This window comes from Anolis carolinensis, unplaced genomic scaffold (genome assembly GCF_035594765.1).
Source record: "Anolis carolinensis isolate JA03-04 unplaced genomic scaffold, rAnoCar3.1.pri scaffold_20, whole genome shotgun sequence".
In the NCBI taxonomy this organism is placed as follows: Eukaryota; Metazoa; Chordata; class Lepidosauria; order Squamata; family Dactyloidae; genus Anolis; species Anolis carolinensis.
Genome location: NW_026943830.1, coordinates 1,665,547 through 1,690,654, shown reverse-complemented (window position 1 = coordinate 1,690,654; position 25,108 = coordinate 1,665,547). Strand labels below are relative to the sequence as shown.

General features: G+C 39.9%; 1 protein-coding gene across 5 annotated transcripts in view; it reads right to left on the bottom strand.

Annotated features, from left to right (window-relative positions):
* The window catches only part of slc4a8 (solute carrier family 4 member 8), a 129,098-nt gene that overhangs the window by 66,468 nt on the left and 37,522 nt on the right, over positions 1–25,108 (bottom strand). For 4 of the 5 annotated variants that reach the window (XM_062966430.1, XM_062966433.1, XM_062966434.1 and 1 more), the window contains exons 2-5: positions 18,074–18,155; positions 8,015–8,149; positions 2,998–3,133; positions 1,612–1,772 (exon numbers count right to left, since the gene is read on the bottom strand). In XM_062966430.1, the coding sequence (XP_062822500.1) occupies positions 1,612–1,772; positions 2,998–3,133; positions 8,015–8,149; positions 18,074–18,155 (514 nt within the window). Of the gene's footprint in view, positions 1–1,611; positions 1,773–2,997; positions 3,134–8,014; positions 8,150–18,073; positions 18,156–24,746; positions 25,103–25,108 lie in introns of those variants that run through there. The other variant, XM_062966431.1, reaches the window with a different exon arrangement.

Genomic DNA, 25,108 nt, shown 5'->3' with positions numbered 1-25,108 from the left:
TGCCACTCCATTTTAGATAATGCAGTTCACTTCCGCAATTTGAGTCGCTTTTATTTCTCTGCACATCTAATAAAATTATAAGCAATCAGCAACACAATGTTTCACTGGAATACCTTGCCTAATTGACTACTGTTGGCAACTCTTGCGGAAAGGAAATGTGCTAAGAAGCTGACATCATGAGATAGCAAAACTCTTAAATGGGATCTTGCAAATCAAAAGCCTATTTCTACAAAGCTACTTTCTTAGAAGGGGGGAAATGAAACCCTCTTTATCTCTGCCAAAGCATCCCATTATTCAAGAAAAAGAGCAACTATCTGTGGAAATGAATGGTCCATTTCAAATTTATTTCTGTGTGATAAGAAGCCAGTCTATGTTGCAGACTAAGGCAAAATGTAACTTGCAAAGTACCAAATGTTACCAAATTAACAATGAAGGACAATTTCCCCAACATTATCTGCTTATTGGTTTTCCTAAAATCTAACTAGCTTGTGTTGCATCACTCCAAATTACTGCCTTCCACATTGCTAAGGGTCCATCAATACTTCACTGATCCTTGTAACAAGTCTCTTAAGACTGTGAAAAGTGACAGCCATCTTCTATAGTAATTTAAAAAAACTCCAATAAATATTTGCAAAACATTTGCTTTAAAAGAACCACCATCTCTTATTTCTGCTAAATATAGAATGACCTCAGTTAACAAAGCTTCTTATAAAGAAGCTTCTTCTTACTACATCCTTTCACAGGAGACCAACATGTCTAGCTAAAAGGATGTTTGGCTTTTTTTTTTTTTTTTGCTTCTGTGTATATGACTTTTTTTTTGTTTTTGCAGCATTAGCATTGGAAAGATGGGAAAGGAGAGCTAGAGAAAGACAGACTTTCAGAGTGGAGTCAGATTGGCTTTGCAGTACACCATGCAATAAAACTTGGAAGGATTATCCTACTTTAGCTGTTCCTACTTGTATAAAACAACGAAAGTAAATGGCTGCCTCCATAATCATTTACTGAGCGTGTCTGAAGAGCAAAATGGAAAAAAAATGGAAAATCGGATTAATCTGCCTCGCCACCTAACCAGCCATGTTGAAAAAAATCATACATACAAGTTTTGCCATCAAAAAGTCAACGTTGTTGAAAAATTCCCCAAGGAGCTATTCTGGAAGAAATTTTCATATAGTCTCTAGAAGATTCATGTTTTGTTGACTTATACCTGATCTATTCATTTCACATCAATCAATATTTCTTTATTATGGTCCATGATGTCATTGTCCTCCAGGCATTACCACATTTCAGTACCATTGAAAATGAGTTTTTCCCCCCACACTGAAAATAATTTGATAATGGCCCCTTTTTCTCGCAACAATTCAGTAACCAATTTAGGTGTGGATGTTTCACAGCACTTTCTTCTGTGAACGATACATTAGTGGCCAAGGCGTGAGTGTGGACAAATTATAACCCCCCCCCCCCAAAAAAAAAAAAAAAAGAAAAGAAAAGAAAAAGAAAAACCCTCTGGTGCTCAGGCAGGAGATACACTTGGATTTCTAGCTTGGAGCACCAAAGATTTTCAACTATCATTTCTCCTCCCCACCATTTACTGAAACTATCAAAAACCGGCACCTGCAATGTCTTCTATGGTGTTTGCACACATATCCAGAAGGACGATCCCATTGATGATACAGCTCCTCAGCTCGAAAAGGCTATGCAATGAGAGAGTGGCCACGTAGGGTTTACTCCAGCGCTCTCCACCATGCTCCACATCTTCTTCAAACTTCAGCCACCTGCAAAGAATGCCACAGTGAAATGAACTCACATCAAACCAGAAAAATGCTCTTGTGGAATGACCTTGACACTGCCAATCATCAAGACATACTTTTCCAGAATACTTCCAAAGACCTTAATAGTACTGGGGATTTGCATTAATAAAAATATGTCCCACAGTTTCTCTGGGTTTTATTCCTCGGATGAAAGTAAGGGAACACTGATAGTATTTAAGTTGGGCTGAATTTCCTCAAGATTACTAACATGTTTTGTCGATAATGTGAAGAATATTTGTAAACTGCACCTCTCACCAATGCACAAGATCTCTCACCTAAAGGAAATAATAAAATGATTTTTCCCATCATTACATGCAGAGATATACAGCCCCAACAGTAACTAACTTAATCTCAATCTTTCTGTCTGTTCATTTTTAAAAAATGAAAGTGATAGAAGAGACAACATTTCTTTCACCAGGAGATGGCATCATCAAGCAACTAAGCAAGGCCACCATGAACATACTGTAACTTGCTATGTGTCAGCTTGGCAAAAGATATGTTCCTGCTGAAGATAGATTTATTTACTCATGTATTTTGAATGGCTTGTAAGTGCATTAAATGCACCTCTGGACCAGAGATGCCTCTGTGATCCACTTAATATGGAGTCTGGCTGCGGTTTAATAGGACTTTGCTTCAGTCATTCCAAAAACTGAATCTGAACGGACTCCAGAAAGTACTGATGCAAGTCTGGAAACTTTTCCCAATGTAGGGAACACCTCTAGATTCTCACAGTGCAATGGCATTAGGGGATTTTGGTCATGGTCAGAATAGACAACAACACTGGGAAATATTTGGGAATCAGAAGCCCCCACCAGATCTTGTTACTGGTAAAACTACAATATCTGAAATGATAGGGAAGAATTCCAAACAGAGTCTAAGTCTGCAAAAACCTGTCCAGAACAGAATCAAAAGCTTGCAATACTCCTTCTTCTGATTCTTATACTATACATGTATAGAAAGGTTACTACAGCAATAGTTCAGGCAGATGTTAACGTAGTATTGATCTGCCCAGTATTAGCATTCAGCAAGTAGTCTGGCCAATTGGGTTTCTGCTGTCACAGCAGCAGGGAAGTTGCCTCCTTCTTTTAGGGTTTTTCTCTCTGTGCTTACATTGTGTTTCTGGCTTAGTCCTATGGAGCTGAACTGACTGCATAGGCAGGTAGCAAACAATAACTGCCCTTTGCTTTACCTTGCTGTTTCCTTCCACTCTGATTCCTCACCCTCTTTCACACAAATTTCATCCATCTCTGTGAACAAGTCATGGGGGACATGCTCCTCGTCTTCCTCCATGCCAAGGATAAACTGAACTCGCTGAGATGGAGTATCTAACAAAAAAGAGCAGTAGATAGACAGATATGGGAGAAGGAGAAAAAAATCAGAGCTCATCAAATTGCTTTTTGAAATGTCCTGGAAAGGTAGGAGAAACACTGTGACATTTTTAGACATGGGATTTTTAAGTTTCAGATACAACAGTTCATTATTATAATGCAGCAACAAGAGCAGCAGCAGCAACATGGGAACTGCTGTTATGTGAACATAGGTAATGGAAGTGTTCACAAAGATGGCAACTTGCTGCACTTATCTTCCCTTTATATCAGGAGGCACGCTGCATCTGGATTGTGTCCCGCTTCTGTTAACCCATTTACATTGTTTGGGCCAATCACAGGGTTACCATTGTCTCTAGCTGACTTGAATGTTTCTGCTTGATTGAATCAATATGTCTGACATATCATCTAGAGAACATGCCTCTAAAAATTGTCAAGTAAAAAGTCCTTAAAGCAGGGGTGAGCAACTAACCAGCTCTTAGAGGTTACAAGGTTCTCCAGGGATCTTGAAGGTCTGGATGTACTACCTCATCCTTTTAAAGAAAATTTGAAACATATTTTGTCTGCAAATCCCCCCTGACGAGGACACAAATTCACCATGCTTTGGGCTCTCTCTGGACTGTTTTAGGACCAGAAGAGGTTTATGGGGAGACAAAATATCCCTATATTTCCCATTATAACTTCTTCAAGGAACAGGGGATCAAAATGGGGGAGCTGAAGTCCTTGCAGGACTTCAAAACAACCCCAGGGAACATGTTCCACAATCATCCCCATCTTTGCCTTAAAGTCTCTGGGCAGAATTCATTTATTTATTTATTTATTTATTTATTTACATCACTTTTACCCCGCCTTTCTCTCCGAGGAGACTCAAAGCGGCTTACAGTAAATAGGCAAAAATTCAATGCCTAAAAACAATGTAAAAACAACAATTCATATAAAACAATCTACAAAACAACAGTTCATATAAAACAGGTACCATTACAAAATAAAATCACATTATATTAAATTTTAAGAATGTCCAAGATTAAAATCCATTCATCCAGAATCCTCAAGTCTTCGTACAGGTCATGTAAAGTCCATGTTCTTATTCATTAAAAGCTTGTGTGCACAGCCATGTCTTTAAGGCTTTCCTGAAGCCTAGGAGAGTTGGTATCTGCCGTATGTTGCTGGGGAGGGTGTTCCACAGCCGAGGAGCCACCACCGAGAAGGCCCTGTCCCTCGTTCCCACCAGCCTTACCTGCGAGGCTGGTGGGACCGAGAGCAAGGCCTCCCCCGATGATCTAAGAGTTCTAGAAGGCTCATGGGGGGAAATACGTTCGGACAGGTAAGATGGGCCAGAACCATTTAGGGCTTTGTAGGTCAAAACCAGCACTTTGAATTGGGCTCGGTAGCATATCGGCAGCCAGTGGAGCTGGCTCAGCATGGGAGTAGTACGCTCCCTGTAAGCCGCTCCTGTTATTAGTCTGGCTGCCTTCTTGCTGGAAAGGGCAGTAACACATGAATATAGTACAAGTTCAGGTTTTGTTCTCAATACTATAACACTATGCTTCCTATCATTAGGGTATTTATATCTTGCCTTTTCCCAAAAACTTTGGCTCAAGAAGACTTACAAATTAAAATAAATAAATAAATGCAGCAATAGCTATGGCATACAAAAGCGTAACAATGGAAAAGTATGTTAATAAAACTGACAATATCCTTCCAAAAATTAAAACATAAAATTAAATATAAAAAGGATTTTTAAAATAGTTCCATTAAAGGAGCACAGGATCCTATTCAGAGCCCTTTCTTCAAAAATAGTGATCTAAAGTTTATCAGATGACTAAAAAGGTTTTGCCATATGAAAAATAGGGCTCTTCCACACAGCCCTATATCCCAGAATATCAAGGCAGAAAATCCTACAATATCTGCTTTGACTGGGTTATCTAAGTCCACACTGTCATATATTCCATTTCAAAGCAGAAAATGTGGGATTTTATTCAGCTGCGTGGAAGGGGCCAGAAATAATGAGGAAGGGGGGTGCAATCTAATCTCCTGAGCCTCGTGGTTTCCAGAGGCAGCCATCGAAGGCCCTTCCACACAGCCATATAACCCAGAAATCAAGGCAGATAATCCAAAACATCTGCTTTGAATTGGAATATCTAAGTCCACACTGCCAGATAATCCAGTTCATTCCGGATTTTATACAGATGTGTAAGGGGCCTGAGAAGGAAGCCCTTTTTCACAATATTGCTACTGTGAGGTTATGTGCTACAAAATCCCTAAGAGACATTTGCTTTTTCTACTCATGGCTCTTCAGCTTAAAGTACTCCACTATAGTATCAAGCAAGAACTGTTCAGCTTGTAAACACAAAAGGATAGAACCAGCATTCATATATATTATTCCCACCACACTGCCTATTTCAGGTTTAGCTACAAATAACAGGCTATTGTGCCTGCACTGAGTCTATTACCGTGTTTCCCCGAAAATAAGACAGTGTCTTTTATTAATTTTTGCTCCCAAAGATGCTCTAGGTCTTATTTTCAGGAGATGTCTTATTTTTCCATGAAGAAGAATTCACATTTATTGTTGAACAAAAAAATGAACATTTATTATATACTGTATAGTAGTTGTCATCATAAACCAGCATAACCAGACAAACTGTGAATCCTATCAAGAATTTCTTGTTACTACCAATATTTCCATGTACAACACTTTATGGTACGTACATTTACCGATCCTGCATGCTTTGGTGTTCTGTTCGGTGGGCATGCTTCCAAACAAAAACTTTGCTAGGTCTTACTTTAGGGGGAGGCCTTATATTTAGCAATTCAGCAAAACCTCTACTAGGTCTTATTTTCTGGTCATGTCTTATTTTAGGGGAAACAGGGTAATATGATAATTGATAGCTGTATTTGTGACAAGGATCTCGGGGCTACACTCAACCACAACTGAACAATGAGTTGATGTTGTTATGCTGATTTTAATGCCATCATATTTTCCAAGTCACAAGAAGTTATAGTTCTGCATTATTCCAAGTTAGTCAGATCTTATCTGGTGAACTGTGCCCAATTCTGGGTGTCACACTTCAAGAAGGAGGTAGGGAAACCTTAATAGATTCAGAGGAGAATAGCAAAGATGATCAGTGGTGTGAAAGACACAGCTCTAACTGCAAAGGTTGGGAGAACTGACCATGGCAGTATGAAGACCAAGGTGACATGATGGCACTCTCAAAATACACAAGGACTGTCACACAGCAGACGACGGCTTATTCGCCAGTGGCCTAGATGGCAGGACTAGATCCAGTGGGCTCAAGTCACAGGATGATACATTTGAGTGGAACATAAATTTAAAAAGAGAATAGTAACAATGAAACCAAATATCTAGAGCAGGGATCCCCAAACTTGTTAAACAGGGGGCCAGTTCACGGTTCCTCAGACAGTTGGAGGGCTGGACTATAGTTTTTGAAAAAACTATGAACAAATTCCTATGCACACCACACATACCTTACTTTGAAGTAAAAAAACAAAACAAAACGGGAACAAATACAGCCTCAATGTTAATAATAATCATAATCATAATAAAAATAATAAAAATGGGTTGGCCCATTTAGTCCAACCCACTTCTGCCTTTATGCACCAAAAGCACAAGCAAAGAACCCCTGACAGATGGCCACCCAGCCCCAATGTTAATAATAATAATAATAATAATAATAATAACAATAATAATAATAATAATAATAATAAAAATAATATATCACACAGTCCTAAACACTTGGAAAGTATTTGACTTGTGATTTTGTGATATGAAATCCAGCATATATATCTCGTTTGCTGTGTTATACTGCACAAGCAAAGCACCCCATAATAATTAATTATTAATTAAATAATAATTAAAATACCATTATAAACAAGCAAAGCTTTGGAAGGTGCATACCAGGTAAGGGAGGAGGTGGGAAAGGCGTGTGCCTCCGTCAACCGAGGAGGAGGGAGCCGCCACCACGGGGCCAGATAGATGGCTTCGATGGGCTGCATGTGGCCCCCGGGCCTTAGTCTGGGGACCCCTGATCTAGAAGGATGGAAGGCTCTTCCTTACTACAGTTTTTTCAGGAAGAGGTTACACAGCTACTTCTTGGGGATGTTCTCATCCTGTACTTGTGGTACAGGCAGGGAGTTTAATTGAATGTCCTGTACAGCCAGACAATATCCAGGCGAGCCCACAGGTGAGGCTTCGTGGCTCTCTTTAGTCATTCCAAAACCTCTGGGAGAATTAGTTTTGGATTTTTAATAACAAAACATTCAAGGCTCTTGGGTCAGCATATGGAGACCATCTCTGCCTGAGGCTTAACCGAGAACAACCATAAGCCCTGGGCTGACCCATTATTATATGCCCCATGTCGCTGGACTGGCCACGTTGTCCGAATGCCCGATCACCGTCTCCCAAAACAGCTACTCTACTCCGAACTCAAGAAAGGGAAACAGAATGTTGGTGGGCAGGAAAAGAGATTTAAAGATGGGCTTAAAGCCAACCTTAAAAACTGTGGCATAGACACTGAGAACTGGGAAGCCCTGGCCCTTGAGCACTTTAATTGGAGGTCAGCTGTGACCAGCAGTGCTGCGGAGTTTGAAGAGGCACGAATTGAGGGCTTAAAGGAGAAATGTGCCAAGAGGAAGGCCCGTCAAGCCAACCCTGACCAAGACCGCCTTCCACCTGGAAACCGATGTCCTCACTGCGGGAGAACATGCAGATCAAGAATAGGTCTCTTCAGCCATCTACGGATCCATCCCCAAGATAGCAAAGACGGAGGACCATCATCCTCGAACTACGAGGGATCGCGTAAGTAAAAGTTAGTACAAGCCCCAGCATGTCCCTTTGTGGAGGAACAGCCCCTTCATATTTACCATGGGACTCCTGATCTTCTGAAACACTTTCCTTCACCCGATCTCGCTTCCGATGTTTCTGGCCATGGTTTCTGTGATGTCTGTGGGCTTGTCTCACCAAAGGCATCCGCACTCCAACATACAGAGTTCTGTGTCCTAGGATGGAGAAAAAAAAACAGTAAAAATATTCATGCTTTGCATTGCTGGTATCAGAGCAGTTTATTTCAGCTTTGGGCATAATCCTGAGAGTGCCTTGGACTGCAAGAAGATCCAACCAGTCCATCCTCCAGGAAATAATGCCCGGCTGCTCACTGGAGGGAAGGATATTAGAGGCAAAGCTGAAGTATTTTGGCCACATCATGAGGAGACAGGAAAGCTTGGAAAAGATCACGATGCTGGGGAAAATGGAAAGAAAAAGGAAGAGAGGCCGACCAAGAGCAAGATGGATGGATGGGATCCTTGAAGTGACTGGGTTGACCTTGAGGGAACTGGGGGCGGCGACGGCCGACAGGGAGCTCTGGCATGGACTGGTCCATGAGGTCACAAAGAGTCTGAAACGACTATACGACTGAGCAGCAGCAGCAGCTTCCAAGAATATGCAAACTTCGACCATGACCATTCTTCCATATGAGGTTATGTTTGACTGTTGGAAACTCTGAATGGTCTTTCAACATTTCTTGGAATAAAGTAGGACCAAAGCAGACACATTCATGATTGTTTCTGTCTATATATCCAATTTGTTCATATATAATATAATATAATATAATATAATATAATATAATATAATATAATATAATATAAATATCCAATTTGTTCATATATAAAGCAAGCGGCACACTTTTGGACTACTCCACATACACACTTGCATGCATCTGCAGACCACTGTTCCAGCCAAAACTCTCTTTACTCCTAGTAGGAAAATAAGGAATAAAATTAGCCCCCTTCTACACTGCCATATAAAATCCATATTATCTGCTTTGAACTGGATTATCTGGCAGTGTAGACTCACATAATCCAGTTCAAATCAGATAATGTGGATTATCTTTGATAATTTGGATTATAGGTAGTGTAGAAGGGGCCTTAGCCCAAACAAGAAACTGTGAGGGAATAAAGCTGAAAAAAGGGGAAGTTCAAGTCCCTCTCCTGCCTATTTTTTTCTTAATGGTAGAGTACACATGAAAAATGTTGGGCTTGGATCTCAAGCTTTTGTTCTGGAACAATCTCAGCCTTAGGCATTATTTTCCAATGATAGGTCCATCAACACTGTTCCATTACATAGAACCTTTCTCTTCTGCTCAAAGTTCTTCTGCAGATCTAAGGAAGAAGAATCCGAACTTTACTTTCTCCTGAGTGCTTTACCCTATATACATTGGTTGCTACTTTATTTTTGATCAGGTTCCAAGATGTTGGTTTTATAACATTTTAATCTAAACAGTATAATACTTGAGCATTCTAAAAATCACTTTATATCATATATTCTTCTACAGACTACTCCATTCAAAATGGGAGGGAAGGAGTCCTGCTCCAGATCACTTGGCTGGACAGCAGAAGGCAACAAGTAGATTATAACACCCACCTTGGGTAATGACCTTTTAATCCTGGTGAAATCAGTTTCTCTCTCTCTCATTTTAATGTTTTTAACAGGAACACATCCAGAAGGAGCTCATTAGGTAAAAGAGAGGATTTCATTTTAAAAAAATATGTAAAATTACAAGGCAATATTTTGATAATGAACTCAATCAAAAAATCACAGTAATGGTAATGGTAAAGGTAAAGGTTTCCCCTGACAGTAAGTCCAGTCATGTCTGACTCTGGGGGTTGGTGCTCATCTCCATTTCTAAGACGAAGAGCCGGCGTTGTCTGTAGACACCTCCAAGGTCATGTGGCCGGCATGACTGCATGGAGCGCCGTTACCTTCCCGCCGGAGCGGTACCTATTGATCTACTCACATTGGCATGTTTTCGAACTGCTAGGTTGGCAGGAGACAGTAATGATAATCTATTAAATTATTCCAAGGTGCTCTTAAGGCCAGGCTCCAGTATTGGTAGACCAGATGTATGATTGCAATCCTCATCTTTTCTCACCATTACATATGCTGGCTAGGGCTGGTAGGATTAATTAAAAACATCTGAAGGACCACAGTTTCCCACCAATGGAGTAAGGCTACAGTCCAATGCATACTACCTCACAGTACACTATCTTGAATACAAAGTCTCAACAAAATGTTTATCCAATGCAAACAAAAGGTATTCAGAAAATTATGGAAAAATACATTTCAGGAAGAAATGCAAACTATTCACACTTCAGCAACTGGCACAAACTCTACTTGACGGAAATACATACTCAGTATGCATATGTATGTGCCTTCAAGCAGCCTGTCAAAGTATGGCAACACAATGAATTTAATACCGTTTTTGTAGGCAAGGAATAATCAACGGTAGTTTACCATTGGTTTCCTCTGAAAACAAACTACAGCACCTGCTATTTCTTGGCAGTCCCCCATCCAAGTACTGTATTACCAGGGTCTGAGCATACTTAACTTCCAAATAAACATGCATATGATTAGTTTAGAAGACAATTTAGGAAGATCTTGCTGCCCATTGCTCTTCCAGGGTGTATATTTAAACTTCGGAACTTTGCCTCCATTCTTCCCAACTCACACACAAACACAATATTTATTTTCTAGAAAATGAAGAAAAATAGGAGGAGGAGGACTGCATATAAATCTTCTGATCTGGAAAATGTTCTTCCCTGATCTTAAATACATGAGGCTACTGTTTTGTTGAGTGATTTCAACTCTGCTAAAATCACAGGTTCAAAGCCCCCGAGTGTCAAGCTCCCAAAAGGCCAAATGAGTCACAGATGGGTTGAAGGCAAAATCAGAGGCATTTCTTCACCTTGTCCAACATGGATGAGGTTGGATTTTGTTCTCCAAACACTGATATACCTCAATGTGAACATGCAGAGATATTTATAAGGCCTTGACAGCAGTTTGAAACAAAAGATTTCTGCTGCCCTGAGTGTCAATTGGCAGGCTAGAATCTGCAGGATGGTTGGTTGGGATGCACTGTCTGTCAATGTTACCAATGGGTCTCCTGGTTTGGAGAGAAAATTTAATAAAATGTAATTGGTATACTTGAAGGCTTGTCTGTTTATTGATTTGCCAAGGACAAGGGCGTGGCCAAAAAGGAATGTGGTTGGGCTAGAGATAATGAGCTTAAATGGTTTCTATCTTGGTCAATACAATGTGTGCCAGCCAAGTAGACAAAGGGGTGCTCAGGGTGTTTGCAAATTCAATGGAGACTCCAGGGAGGGGGATGTCTAATCTAGCAAAAGATATAAGGAAATGTTCCCAGAAATAAAATCAGATCATTTTAGGAAAAACAGCAAAAGACCCAGTGATTCTTTCTTGAGCCCATTGTATGTGAAGGGATTATACTAACTAAGGTGTGGCATCCCTGAGGTCTGAAGTGTGTATGGTGTCTGTGCAAGATTTTAAGTTGCAGGCTCCTCTATCAATCCCTATGGAGCCACACTTTCTTAGGGATAAGGAAAATGTACTCAGCTCATTCTCAGAGACCTCCCCCTTTGCATTTATTCCAACACTGAGCCTGAATACTGAAGACGAAGTGCCTGTCATTGATCTTCATTTGTCTAAAATCTGAGAAGCAGGGAAGATTCAGTGACATTTTGTTGCTCTGGACTTTATTACTAATTTAAACACATTGTGCCAGACAAAATCCAAAAAGAAAATAAAGAGACTGAAACATAAGAACCAGGGGAAAGAGCCACAAAGATCCCCCCCCCCCCCCCCGGCCGCCTTTACCTTTGTATTGAGATTGGGCTTCCTCTTGAGAATGACTTCCCTCTGGTATAAAAAGGAATTATTTATATGAAACGGCTTCCTGCTAGCTTTGCATGGGATTTTATAGAAATTAGAAGCATGTAAAAAGCACCACCGATTTCGAAATCCTGTTGGGAAAATTAGTGTTCTAAGCCACTTCTAGAGTCTTTCTATTGCTGAAGGACAAGTTTGCCATTTTAAATAAACAACTGATAACCTCTGCATAACTACTCTGAAAAAGGTGCTACTGTGTCTAATGTGACTTACTCTCAATTAGGTTTGTTTAGGATCATAGCAGGAGACAAGATTAGGTACTAGATCCAGATTTCAGGAGACAAATGTAATACATAAATCTGTGAATCTGGAATGCAGTAAACTTAGGAATTGGAATTTTAACTCAAAATCAGTACTGACACATTCTTTTAGGATCCAATATCCTTTAGAACACTTTCAATTTTAAATGTCAAATTGCAGATTTTATATTTTATATATACAACACTTAAATATTGGGAATGCATTTTTTTTCTTTGTTCAGGACCAAGGTGCAGGGTATAACAGGCTCTTCAGACACTGATGCATTTATAAAGTCATTGATCTCACTAATAGTGCTGGCAATGTAAGTTGGAATCCCACAACATCTGGAAAGCTATAATCCACACAATCCTCCATTTCAAGAGATTCTTAGCTCTTGAACCTCTCTATTAATTATTGATATCAGTCCAGTACACTTCCATGAAACTCTTGATCACAAGAAGAAATCAGCAAATACATAAATTTGAACTTTTCTACAAAGAATTAATTGAGCAGCGTTAAGAGGGTGCAAAGGCAATAATCTAGATAGCTTGAATTTATAAACTTCCTGGCATCAACTTGTAATCAATTTGGATGATATCAGATTGCCTCTATGTGCTGACAACAGTTCCTCTGTGTGTGTGTGTGTGTGTGTTTTCTACTCCTATGAGAAGAGCCATGTGAGATCAGTGAAACCATAAAGTAGATGCAGGAATAACCCTGAGTTACTTTTTTGGAAGGTTGGATCAAGATAAAATAATAATCCTGTTATGATATATTTGTTTTATTGTATTATTAATGGGTCTTGCCACTTCATTTATGTTGAGAGGAGACAAAATATGTATTAGTTTTATTTATTGGTTTATTAATTTCTGTATGCAACTTTCTGAATTTCTCTAGGAATATTTTTCTTCTGGAGACTGAAAAATTTGCCTGGGTTTTCTTCCTGTCCTTTCTTGAGGCTCCCACCTTTAGAACACTATGCTAAAAACTGCTCAAGGAACAGAAGAAGTAAGGGTTAACATTTGCTCCAGATAAGTATTAAGATGAGATTTGGGTATGTATTGAAATTTCCCAAATGCATGCTCTCCCATATTTATGATTACCAAATTATTTGAATGGGATTTTATGGCATTTCCTTCTGGCCTCATCATGGTTAGTGCAATTTTTTTCCCTCTGGAAAAAAAGATCAACAGAATAGGATTTGTAGTTTGGTGAGGCATCAGTACTCTGGTAGGGAATGCTAAAGACCTTGTAAAACAATAACTTCCAGGATTCCATAGCATTGCACCATGGCATTTATAGTGATGCCCAATTGCATGAATTCTACATGCACCCTAAGAGTGTGTCTGTGTGTCCCTTAGGCATGTTGCTATAATGAAGCTCCATGAGAGCCTTGCTCATCAGCATCACGTGTACATAAAAATGGAACAGTTTGTGCTAAGGAATGGTTTTATGTGAAGGCACATTTGCAATCAGAAGCAGCAGCAGGTGGCACTTAGAGGATAAATATTTGCTGCTCACAGTGGGAAATACACTCACTGTCACACAATAAAGTTAAAATACACTTTTGCATCTGAGAGTTGATGCTATTTTACAGAGCTCCAGTATCTGTGACAATGGGTCCTTACTGAGGAATCTTTACCCTTGGAGAACCAACCATTTCATAAGGGCAGAAAATTCAGTTATATCTCTGAAGGCTTCTTAGATTCCATAAACTGTACATGGAAGACAGTTTAATGTCAGTCTCTAGAGTTATGAGCTTCCATTCATATATGAGAATCAAATTCCTCATTCTTACAGTTTGAACATATTGAGGGCTAAAGCACAGAAATCTGACCAAGGGGGTGAAAACCAAGATGCCAGCAGTTAAGCCACAGTAAAAGCAGGAAAGAATAAGAACGGAGAAGTGGGCCACAGGCTGAAGTCACAAGCCAAGGCAGGAATTGAAGTCAAAACCCAGAAATGAAGCAGGAATTAGGAATAACAATTAAGACAAAAAGCACCTCAAAGCAGGAAGATGCAGGGGTTCAAACAAGTGCTAATTCATACAAAAACACTTTTATAGTCCTTCCCACTGAAAAGGAATTAATGTCCAGCTTGGGTCAATGGGGAAAATTTATAGTCTAAGTATATTTTATAGCACGGGTCCCCAAACTAAGACCTCTGGGCCAGATGTGGCCCTTCAATGTCATTTACCTGGCTCTTACCCTAAACTTTAGACATAGGGTTGCCCTATTTATTATTTTACTTATTTATTTACCATATTTATATCCCGCCTTTCTCTACCTCGAGGGGACTCTAGGCGGATTAGAAACGGCACTTATACAGTGACTTAAGCATAAGACACAGACATGAAATATAATTATAAAAATTAAATCTGAATGACTTGAACGCACACAACAACAACAATCCTAATTAAGTTGACTACTTATCAGCCAAAACGAGGCCCACACTCCCACTGAAATACTGGTAAGTTTATGCTGGCTAAAATTGTTCTTCATTTTAAATATTGTATTGTTCTGTCATTTTTTTGCATGGGAATTCATTCATGTTTTTTTTTTCAAATTATAGTCTGCCCCCCTAATAATATAAAGGTAAAGGTTTCCCCTGACGTTAATTCCAGTCATGTCTGACTCTGGGGGTTGGTGCTCATCTCCATTTCTAAGCCGAAGAGCCAGCGTTGTCCGTAGACACCTCCAAGGTCATGTGGCCGGCATGACTGCATGGAGCGGCGTTACCTTCCCGCCCGAGTGGTACCTATTGATCTACACATTTGCATGTTTTCGAACTGCTAGATTGGCAGGAGCTGGAGCTAACAGCGGGTGCTCAAGCCGCTCCCGGGATTTGAACCTGGGACTTTTCGGTCTGCAAGTTCAGCAGCTCAGCACTTTAACGCTTCACCACCGGGGCTCCTCACTAATAATATAGGGGGACTATAAACCGGCCCTCAGCTTTAAAGGTTCGAGGACTCCTGCTTTACATCCTAAGCTACAATGGCAATCATTAATATCTCCAGATGTTGTTAAATTGCAACTCACAACGGTCTTGGGACAAGGCTGCTCGACCACAGTAGTAGAATGATGATTGCTGGTGCTTTGGCCTACAACTCCCAGAAATCCCTGCCAGTTTATCAGCTGTTAAGATTTCTGGGAGTAGAAGGCCAAAACATCAAGGGGCCCACAGGTTGAGAACCACTGTTGTAGAGCTTTTCCGCATTCACCAGAATATTGCAGTAACACCACTGAACCTATTTGTGATGACTTCCTGCTGCCATCATTATTATCCAAATAGACACATAACTTCAGGGAGCGTGATTCTCCTCTGCATAGTTACGGCAAATAATTTTTTAAAAGTATACATGCACTGAATAGGGCCATGTATGGTAAGGAAGCTGGAATCAGCAACACTGTGCAGAATACGAAGGTGGCACCAAAGCATTAAGATGAACAGGGAATAAGGAAATGAGTATTTCCATAGCAATATGTTTTCATCTGCTTTGTGTTGGTTGCATTAAACAACCTTGTGTGATAAAGCCCCTAGGCAGATGATTTAGTCGTAATGAATGCTGGGAATGGCAGCCCAACATCTGAAGGCCCACACATTTCCTATCCCTGAATGACCAGAGAAGGAGAACTCCAGCCTCTTGGCCAGCTTCGTACCGTTTCTTTCACTGTCTGCCCGACCAGGAAGGGAGGCATGGGAAAGGCTGAACAGCAAAAGGAAAGCCCAGCCCCTTCCACGGACTGAAGGGTTGCTCTTTGCAAGCCATATGTTGTACAGGCCTGGTGTAGAGGATATTGTTTTCAGGAAAATACACAGTTTTCTTCACTATTTTTTCCTTCAAAAAGGGTCCCAAAATGACCAGACACAAAAGCTTGCAATGACCCTTTTCTCGACAGGGTGTCTCAATCTATTAACACACTTTTCCCATTGGAAGAGGGAAAATTTGAGTATTCTTTTCATCTTAGTATTCTCCTAGTAGCAAGTCCGCTTGAGTTGTATCCTTGAAAACTATATTTCACCACAGGGTCTATCCAAAGAATATATCTTCATGTCCTTCCTTTTTTTGGATTCTAACCCACTAACTGCACACTGCTGCACCCTGTTGGAACTGTATGTGTCTTAATACATTCTTTCCGAACCTGCCTATGATTCTGTATACAGACCCTTTGACTATAATGCAAACGCTCTGCCTCTTCTCACACATCGAGCAATTTGTTTCTTGTTTCTCAGCCTCTCATGCAGAGCTGGCAATGGATACGGAATTGTACCTAAGGGGAATACTCTGCATATATGTTGTACAGACAGAACAGTTGCTCTAGCAGCGGCAACTTCTTGAGCAGATGGTATCATTTTCACCCTCTATGCTCAAGACTCCTGTATATGATGTACAAGTGTCATTCAACCTTGGAGCTATTTTACTGTTGCTGTTTATCACAATTATATTTTAAACATTTCTTCCCAACGAGATTCTACCACCAGTCAAAGGCTGGTTTTATGTGCTTAAAAAGCAGGTCTTATTCACATAGTATGAACTGCAGCTGAAAATGTGATACTTCTAGTTTCATAAGAACTCTAGCCTGCTTTGTGGAAATATGTAAATAAGGACCAATGTGGGCTTAATTTGCCAACAGTTCATAACTACTGTTCAAGTCCATCCTTTAGATGTACAACACTTCTAAAGGGCGTTGGGCAATGTGTGATTCTCCAAAAGGTTTAAGCCTGAAATTCCAAACACATATGTTGGGGATGAGTACAGTTGAAGATACTGTAGTCCAAAAGCATCCTGGTGATCCACCCACTGTCCTCTCTGCTTTAAAAGCACCATGCCATAAAAATTAACCTCCATTTCTAGTTTGTTTCAAAGGGGACAGATACCAACACAGGAGACCATACTCTGAATTGCTGTACTTTAACTAGAGCATTAGCTTGGAGAACATCGCGAATAGACTACTGCAATGTGCTCTATGTGCGGCTGTCTTTGAAGCTTCAAGTGGTCCAATGGGCAGCAGCCAGATTCCTCACAGGAGCAGCGTACAGGGAGCATACAACTCCCTGGTTCTGTCAGCTCCACTGGCTGCCAATCTGTTACCAAGCACAATTAAAAGTGCTGGCTTTAGCCTATAAAGTCCTAAATGGTTCCGGCCCAGCTTACCTGTCTGAATACATCTCCCTCTATGAACCACCTCGGAGGTTAAGATCTTCTGGGGAGGCCCTGCTCTCGGTCCCACCTCCTTCACAGGTGGGGATGACAGACAGGGCCTTCTCAGTGGTGGCCCCTTGGCTATGGAACTCCCTCCCCAGCAAGATTAGATCAGCTCCCTCTCTCTTGTCCTTCAAAAAGAAAGTAAAAATGTAGCTGTGGGACTAAGCCTTTGAACAATAATAAGTGGTTACGGAATACGTGTAATGACGACTGGAATGGCTCCTTGGATTATGATTTTGGATTATGTGGTTTTAATTATTGGTTTTAATATTAGATGTTTTTAACTTTTGGGTTTTTAATGTATTTTTCTTCATTTGTATGTCTGTTTATGTGGCATTGAATTGTTGCCACTTGTGAGCCACTCTGATTCCCTTCGGGGTAATAAGGGCAATGTATAAATATTGTAAATAAATAAACTATTATTAAAAATTAGAGATCTTCAAATACAAAAAGCAAAAATTGCATTTCTTGTACAAAAAATGTGGATTTTTGTGGGATTCTTTTTTCTTCTCTTTTCTTTTCTTTCTTTCTTTCTTTTGCACAAAATACTGGAGATTTTGGTTTTGTTACATGCAGAATGCCTTCTACCAAATTTGGACCCTGCTCAAATCAAAGATAAAGCACATTTCCTTCCGTACCAAAATTGTTCACAAAGACTGATGGCCTACCACAAAAAATGGCACAAGAGAAAGAAAGCTGGGGTGGATGGGGACAACAGGAAATTGTAGTTGCTCACCTTCCAATTCTTCTGGTTCATAGTGAATATTGACAACATTGCTGGTGCCTCCCAGATCCACAACAGCCTCATCGTCAGGTCTCTGTTAGAAAAACAAACATACAAATTTATTCATGCACAAATCTACCCATTTCCAGATCTAGACTGAAGAACATTTAAACCCCTACTCAATCTCCTTCACGGATCCTATACATTTCTGATACATACATGAATGCTTTCTGCCCTGTTGAACATTCATACACAAAGGTGGAACTATGTGTGTAACCAGATCTTCTGTCTCTGTCTCTGACACACACTCACATTCCGTCTTGTTTTCTCTCACACATTTAGTCTTTCTAACAGAATTAGAGAGAAATTCGGGTTAATGATTAGTCACCCTGAGTCCCAGAACCAGCATGCTGGAAGTAGTAATTTAAAAAATATTCAAAATTCTGGCACTATCTGTTTCTAGAGTGTTCTGCCACATGAGAGTATTCTGGGAAAGGTAACACTATGGATTAGCTTTATGATGAAGTTTATTACAGAATCATGGGCCCAAGCAGTCATGAAATGTTCTTACTATTTTTACAGCGGTCTGTTTTGTTTTTACTCATAACTATTTTATTGACAACATAGTAAAATCAGTTTCACTTCCAGAATGGAGGAAGAACATTGGCAACGTATGGTTGCTAGGCTGTTGAACAAGTGTGAGCTTGTAATGCAATATCAACTCTATCCATTCCCTCATTTAAAAGTTGCCTTTGCCATTTCCACCAGTATGAAGTTGTATACTTTAGACATGCCTTATGGTAATCAATATGTAGATTCAAGGATTTCCTTAAGATTAAACAAAATTTGCATTTCTGAGAAACGAAGTGGCTTTCCCACTGTACTCTATACTGTCTAAAGCTCACTCTAATCCTATGAGACATTACTAAGGTTGGGGGGATTAAATCAAATGTATTTCTAGTCCAGGTCAGTTTTGTGTACATTCCTTTAAAAACCTTTTCTGTCATTTTTCCACATTAATATGCCATTGTTTTTATCCCCCACCCCACCCCAAATATGGATGTTACCGGTATTCTAAATGCATTCTCTTGCAAAGACATATTTCTAAACATACTATATTTAAATGTATGTATTTCTAAACATTTTAATCTAAAACAGACATTTTAGAATACATTTTAAAATGAGTGTGACTACAGGGCTAAAAGTTCTGATCTGCACAACCAAATGATAGCTGGCAATCCTGTAAACTAACATCTGAAATCATGAAGTCTAAATTCATCAAGCGTCGCCAGTCATGGTAACCGCAGTTCATGAAAGAGTTATGTATTAGAGTGCAAAAAGAAGAGGAGAAATCTGGTCTGGGAATATAGATAACTTTTACTGAACTATGCCAGGTCTCTCAAGATTTCATTCTGGAGGATTTTTACACCTTACTTCCACGTGCCAAAAGCCTTTCTAACTGCTGATTGCCTTGCTAAATCTTCCACCATGAAATATTGTTTTTAATTTCTGGTCTTGTTACAAGACTGTATTGTATTGTTCATATGACTCCCAACCCCTTTCACCAGCTGATCACTGGATTGAATAATTTGTTATTGAAGTTCAGTAAGTTGTTCCCTGTCCTTTAACTATCCAGGTCATTATAGGTCATACAAATAACCATAATAACTGCTGATGATAGAAGCCCAACATTTGGAGGACCACCGGTTGTTCAACTCCGCTCTAAGGCAGGTTTTAGGCAAGTCTTAGATGGAAGATACCCTCCACAAGTTCTCTTTCAGGAAAAAGGTTGCAGGTTGCTCAAACAACATTGATTGCTTTCTCCACTCACAGTTTTCCACCAACGTATCTCCCACCAGTACCCTCCAAAGATATATTGGCATTTTTGGACTGATGTGGAAGTGCCCCAAAACAATGCCCTAACACCAACACTTTAAAATGTTGCTTTCATTCTAGAAATGGGCAACTCTGGCCCTATGGATATTTTTAATTTGTTGATGTCTTTGGATTATGGCTCCCACGAATTGCTCACCACTAGCTATGCTACATAAAGCCAAAAATATCTGGAAGGCCACAACTGCCCATTCCTGCTGTTGTGGAGATTCTGTGCCAGTTTAAATGTTACAGAGAGTAAAAGAATAATGGGGATTTTTGTTCTATCTCTTCCTTACTTGAAGGACATTTGACCCACCTGTGTGCCAGGACCAGCCATGTCTCCATAACCTCCAACTATCCCAATCTGGCATAGAGGAATCTTCTACTGTCCAAGTTCATTAGGTCCTTCTAAAATGCCCCAGTTTCCCTCTCTTCCCCCCACTTTGTGCTGGTGTACAAAAATGTAGGCATTTAAAAATTGGAGATGGAGCTATGTAACTATTGGAACTGATGACACAGGTCCTGGGAAAGTAGGAGCCCTCCTAAATAAAAATGTTTTCATTTTCAGAAATTAGGAGAATTATCAGTTTATCCTGAAAGAATATTCCATAATCAAAGCGAGTTACTGAAGGAAAAATCTTTCCCATATCCTCCAACCATTTCCTGACTTGGCAGGGACAGTCTTGGTTATTCCTCTGTCATCTCACTTTTTCATCAATAAAGTGTTTGCAGAGTAATGTATCCCTCGCCCAACCAATTCAAGAATATTTACTCCAAAACGATTCTAATTTTCACTTCTTTGATCAAAGAGGAATAATAACCATCTCTGCAAATGTTTCTGTCTGTCTAATGCCCTTCTGTTTTTGCTTTTGGTGGTACCACGGTGGGGATGTTACAGACCTACAGCAAGAGAAATAGAATAGAGATAGCATAGAGATTCTGCTTTCAAAAACTCCATATGTCCAGTCGGCTCATAATCAAAATGTAGATATGCAATGGATCCGGGGGTGGGAGGGAAGCTTGAAGTTTAAAACCCAAATATACCCTTCATGTTATATATAAAAAAATAAGACTATCAAAGCTTTGCAGTGAGTACTGAGAAGCAATTGCATCTATCTTCAGCCTTTTTGGTTTGCTGTCATGGAAGCTGGCTAGATCCAGGATGGGATTATCTCATTGTGATCAAAGAAGTAGAAACTGGACACATTTTAGTCAAGACTGATAATGCTTCTCCTGGAATTACTCAGTCCCTTTGCCACCATGGTTCTGTCACTGTTGTTCATGCCTTATTTAACCTCTTAAACTGCAAATGGTCCTTCCCGGGAGAAAAGAGAGCATTTCACAAAAAGAACTCCTTTTTCTCTTTCCTGTCTCAATCTAAAAAGATGATTTCTGCATATTAATTTACCCAGTTAGGCTAACAGAAGAATTTTCCTGGGGTCTGATGCACTGTATTTGTTGTTTATTTGTTCGGTCGCTTCTGGCTCTTTGTGACCTTATGGACCTCATGGACTAGCCCATGCCAGAACTCCCTGTCAGCCTTCGCTGCCCGGTTCCTTCAAGGTCAAGCCAGTGGCTTCAAGGATATCATCCATCCATCTTGCCCTTGGTCGGCCCTTCTTCATTTTTCCTTCCATTTTCCCCAGCATCATTATCTTCTCAGGCTTTCCTGTCTTCTCATTATGTGTCCAAATTACTTCATCTTTGCCTCGAATATCTTTTCCTCTAGTGAGCAGTCAGGCATTATTTCCTGGAGGATGGAGTGTGGTCTAAGGCACTCTCAGAATTTTCCTCCGACGCCACAGTTCAAAAGCATCTATCTTCCTTTGCTCAGCCTTCCTTATGGTCCAGCTCTCGTATCCATAGGTTACTATGGGAAATACCATTGTTTTAACTATGCAGACCTTTGTTGCCTATGTGATGTCTCTACTCTTCACTATTTTATGCACTGTATTATTGGTCCCCTATTTTTATAAGCGGCAACACACCTTCTTTAACAGGTAGAATTTTGTCATTGATATATGCTTTCAAGTAATCTCTCAGGAGCTGTGGACTGCCACAGCCAGCCAGCTGGACTGCTGACCTGAAGGTTGGGTTGCTGACCTGAAGGTTGCCAGTTCAAGTCTGTGAGATGGGATGAGCTCCCATCTGTCAGCTCTAGCTTGCAGAGACATGAGAGTAGCATCCCAGCAGGATGGCAACACATCCGGGCATCCCCTGGGCAACGTCTCTGTAGACAGCCAATTCTCTCACACCAGAAGCAGCTTGCAGTATGTTCTCAAGTCGCTTATGACATTATTTTTTAAAAGTCATCTCTGACCTATGGTAAACCTAAGGTGGGTTATCACTGGATTTTATTGGCGAGATTTGTTCAGAAGTGGTTTTTCACTGCTTTCCTTTGAGATTGAAAGAGTCACCCAAGGTCATGCAGTGGGTTTAATGGCCAAATGGGGATTTAAACCCTGCTTTCCTGAGTCATAGTCTAATACTCAAACCACTAAATCACACTGCTCTCATAAAATGAAATAAAGGGGATATTAATTTTTAGAATGGACAAACTCATGGCAATTTGCAACACTTCTTCTAGCATGTTATCACATGCAACTATACACACACGTTCAAATAAAAAAAATACATAAGACACAGCAGAAGGCAAAGTGAAATTAGGAGGAATATCTGTAAGGCTGATAAGCCGGAACAAGCAAAAGAATACAGAGGTTTAAAAGCAATAAAGACAATTTTGAGAAGATGCTTGAAGTACAATAAACAGATTGAACTTGAAGAAAAAGACTTAACATGGCTGAGCAAGCAAAATAAATGAAATGAAATAATGGAGATGAGAAACAGATATGTCAATTAACAGAACAGCATGATAACTGAAACAGAAAAATAGGAGACAACCAGAGTATGAACAGTATTGACAGAAAGAATAGATTAGAATGTACTACTTATTACATAGATGGAAGTCAGCATGGATAGTCAGTCAGTGTGGGTTAGTGATTTGGTGTTGGACTAGGATTCAAATCCTAGCTCAGGCACAGAAACTCACTGGGTGACTTTGAATAAGCAACACTCTCTCAGTCCCAGAAGAAAGCAGTGGCAAACCCCTTCTAAAAACACCTTGATGGGTCACTTTAGGGTTGTCATAAGTGAGGAACGAGTTGAAGGCAAACAACAAGCAGTAAAACAGCAATGGGTTGAATGGATTGTATTGTTATGAGCAATTTGTCAAAATGATGTGGGAAAACATCAGGAGAAAATGCTTCTGAAACATGGCCTTACAGCGTGGAAAACTCACAACAACCCAATTTGTCAACACTACCTTTCTGTTTAAACCAGAGAAGTTTCTTATTAGTCTAATACTGTAAACGATAGAAAATAGGTGAGCCACAATATGTGTTAATCAATACCATTCCCTTAAACAACTAAACTCACTTCTACTAGAGCCAAATATAAAAATGTTAATTACTGAAAGAATGAAAACGAAGACATCTTACTCTGATTTAAGACATCTCCACCAAGTAATCTACATAGTCATTCTAAGGCTGACTTTTATATGAAGGGGCCCGACCAGCCTAAGAAGGGAAATGTCACCTGTGTTCTCTCTGGCAATTCAATGCTATACAACACTCAATGCTGAGATGCATTTGTAAAGCAGATCTTAGAAGGAAATCTCTTGCAACAAAGAATTCCATGCATGTCTAATTTCGGGCAAATACTATAGAATTCAATCTGACTTATTAGAGGATAAATGGACAGAGGAAATATCTTTAGCAGGATGGGATGGAGTGATTCAAACACCTGTACATCATCTCAAAGTCAATGGAGAAGGCATTTACTGTTACTGCAGAATAGAAACAACTTGAGAAAGGATATTATCCTTGGCTTCTGGTTCCCAAAGTTCTAATATCCTGGCAAATGTGTTGGTAATTTTTTATTCATAAGAGTATGACTACTGTATATGTTACTTAGCAGCAGCTTTCTTATCTTTGCATAAAGAGTGATTTTCTATTTCCTAATTACTTAAGCAACACTCCTGTCCTTTTCTTTGGCCGTCCTTTTCTTTCTTAGCAATTGCTACCTAGCGAACTGCCTCTCCCAAGGTTTATTAGTAAGCCTATAAAAACAAAGCTTTGCAACAGTGATTTCATTCCTAGAAACACAAGTAATAATTTGGGCCTCACAAATATTCAAAAACAGATAGCAATGGGATGGCCAGACTTCTCCAGCCCAATCATACTACAAGTGGTGATCCAGACTGGTTACTTCCTGCTAACAGTGGTGGAATTATATTATTAGACTGCAGTTCTCAGTAGCCTTCACCCTTAGCTATGCTTACTGAGCCTGATGGGGTTTGCAATCCAACAAGAGCCACATAATTCCCATTTTTCTGTTAAAAGACTCAAGAAGAGAGGTAGGGTTTTGTTTTGGGTTTTTTATAAAAACAAACAAACAAACAAACAAACAAACAAACCACCTCAAAGGTAAATCATACTATAGCTAGCTGCTGACTTAAAATGCAAGCCAGTAATCTTTATTTTAAAGCTGTTTTCGCTAGATCATCACTTCTATGAGCTTCTACTGAGGACTAATAAGCATGTCTTCTATGGCAACACAACCCTTTATGCCTCATAATGACAAGTTAATTCTAAAATCACACTAACACTGATTTTAATCAGTATTATGGGTAACTATGGTAACTTAAATTCCCTATTTTAACTAAATGGAAAATGGCAGTGAAAGTCCTAAGGATTTTACTCTTCCTGGGCCTCCAAAGTGATCCATCTACATGAACACAGTGTTTTTTTACCTGTAGGTTCTTATAAGATGCCATGACTACCTTCAGCTGGAGTTCAATACCAGGACAATGCAGGGATTTTCATCCAATGTGACCAAAGATCCAGATTTGGGCAAAGTTCTTTTCTGGTATGCGTCAGGATAGTCAAAGATGTCTTTGACTCCCATTCCAGGCACCCATCTAACAGAATGAGCTGTGACTTCCCAAAAGAAGTCAGTTTTGGAAATGATTACTTCATGAACGTTTCTAGATTCAATTTTTAATAAGAGATGGGTCCGTTGAAAGATATTTCTTGTGCTAGAATTCCTCACTAGTGCCTTCCCTTAGACCTCATGACTATCATTGCCATGACAGCCACAGAACATGACTGCATC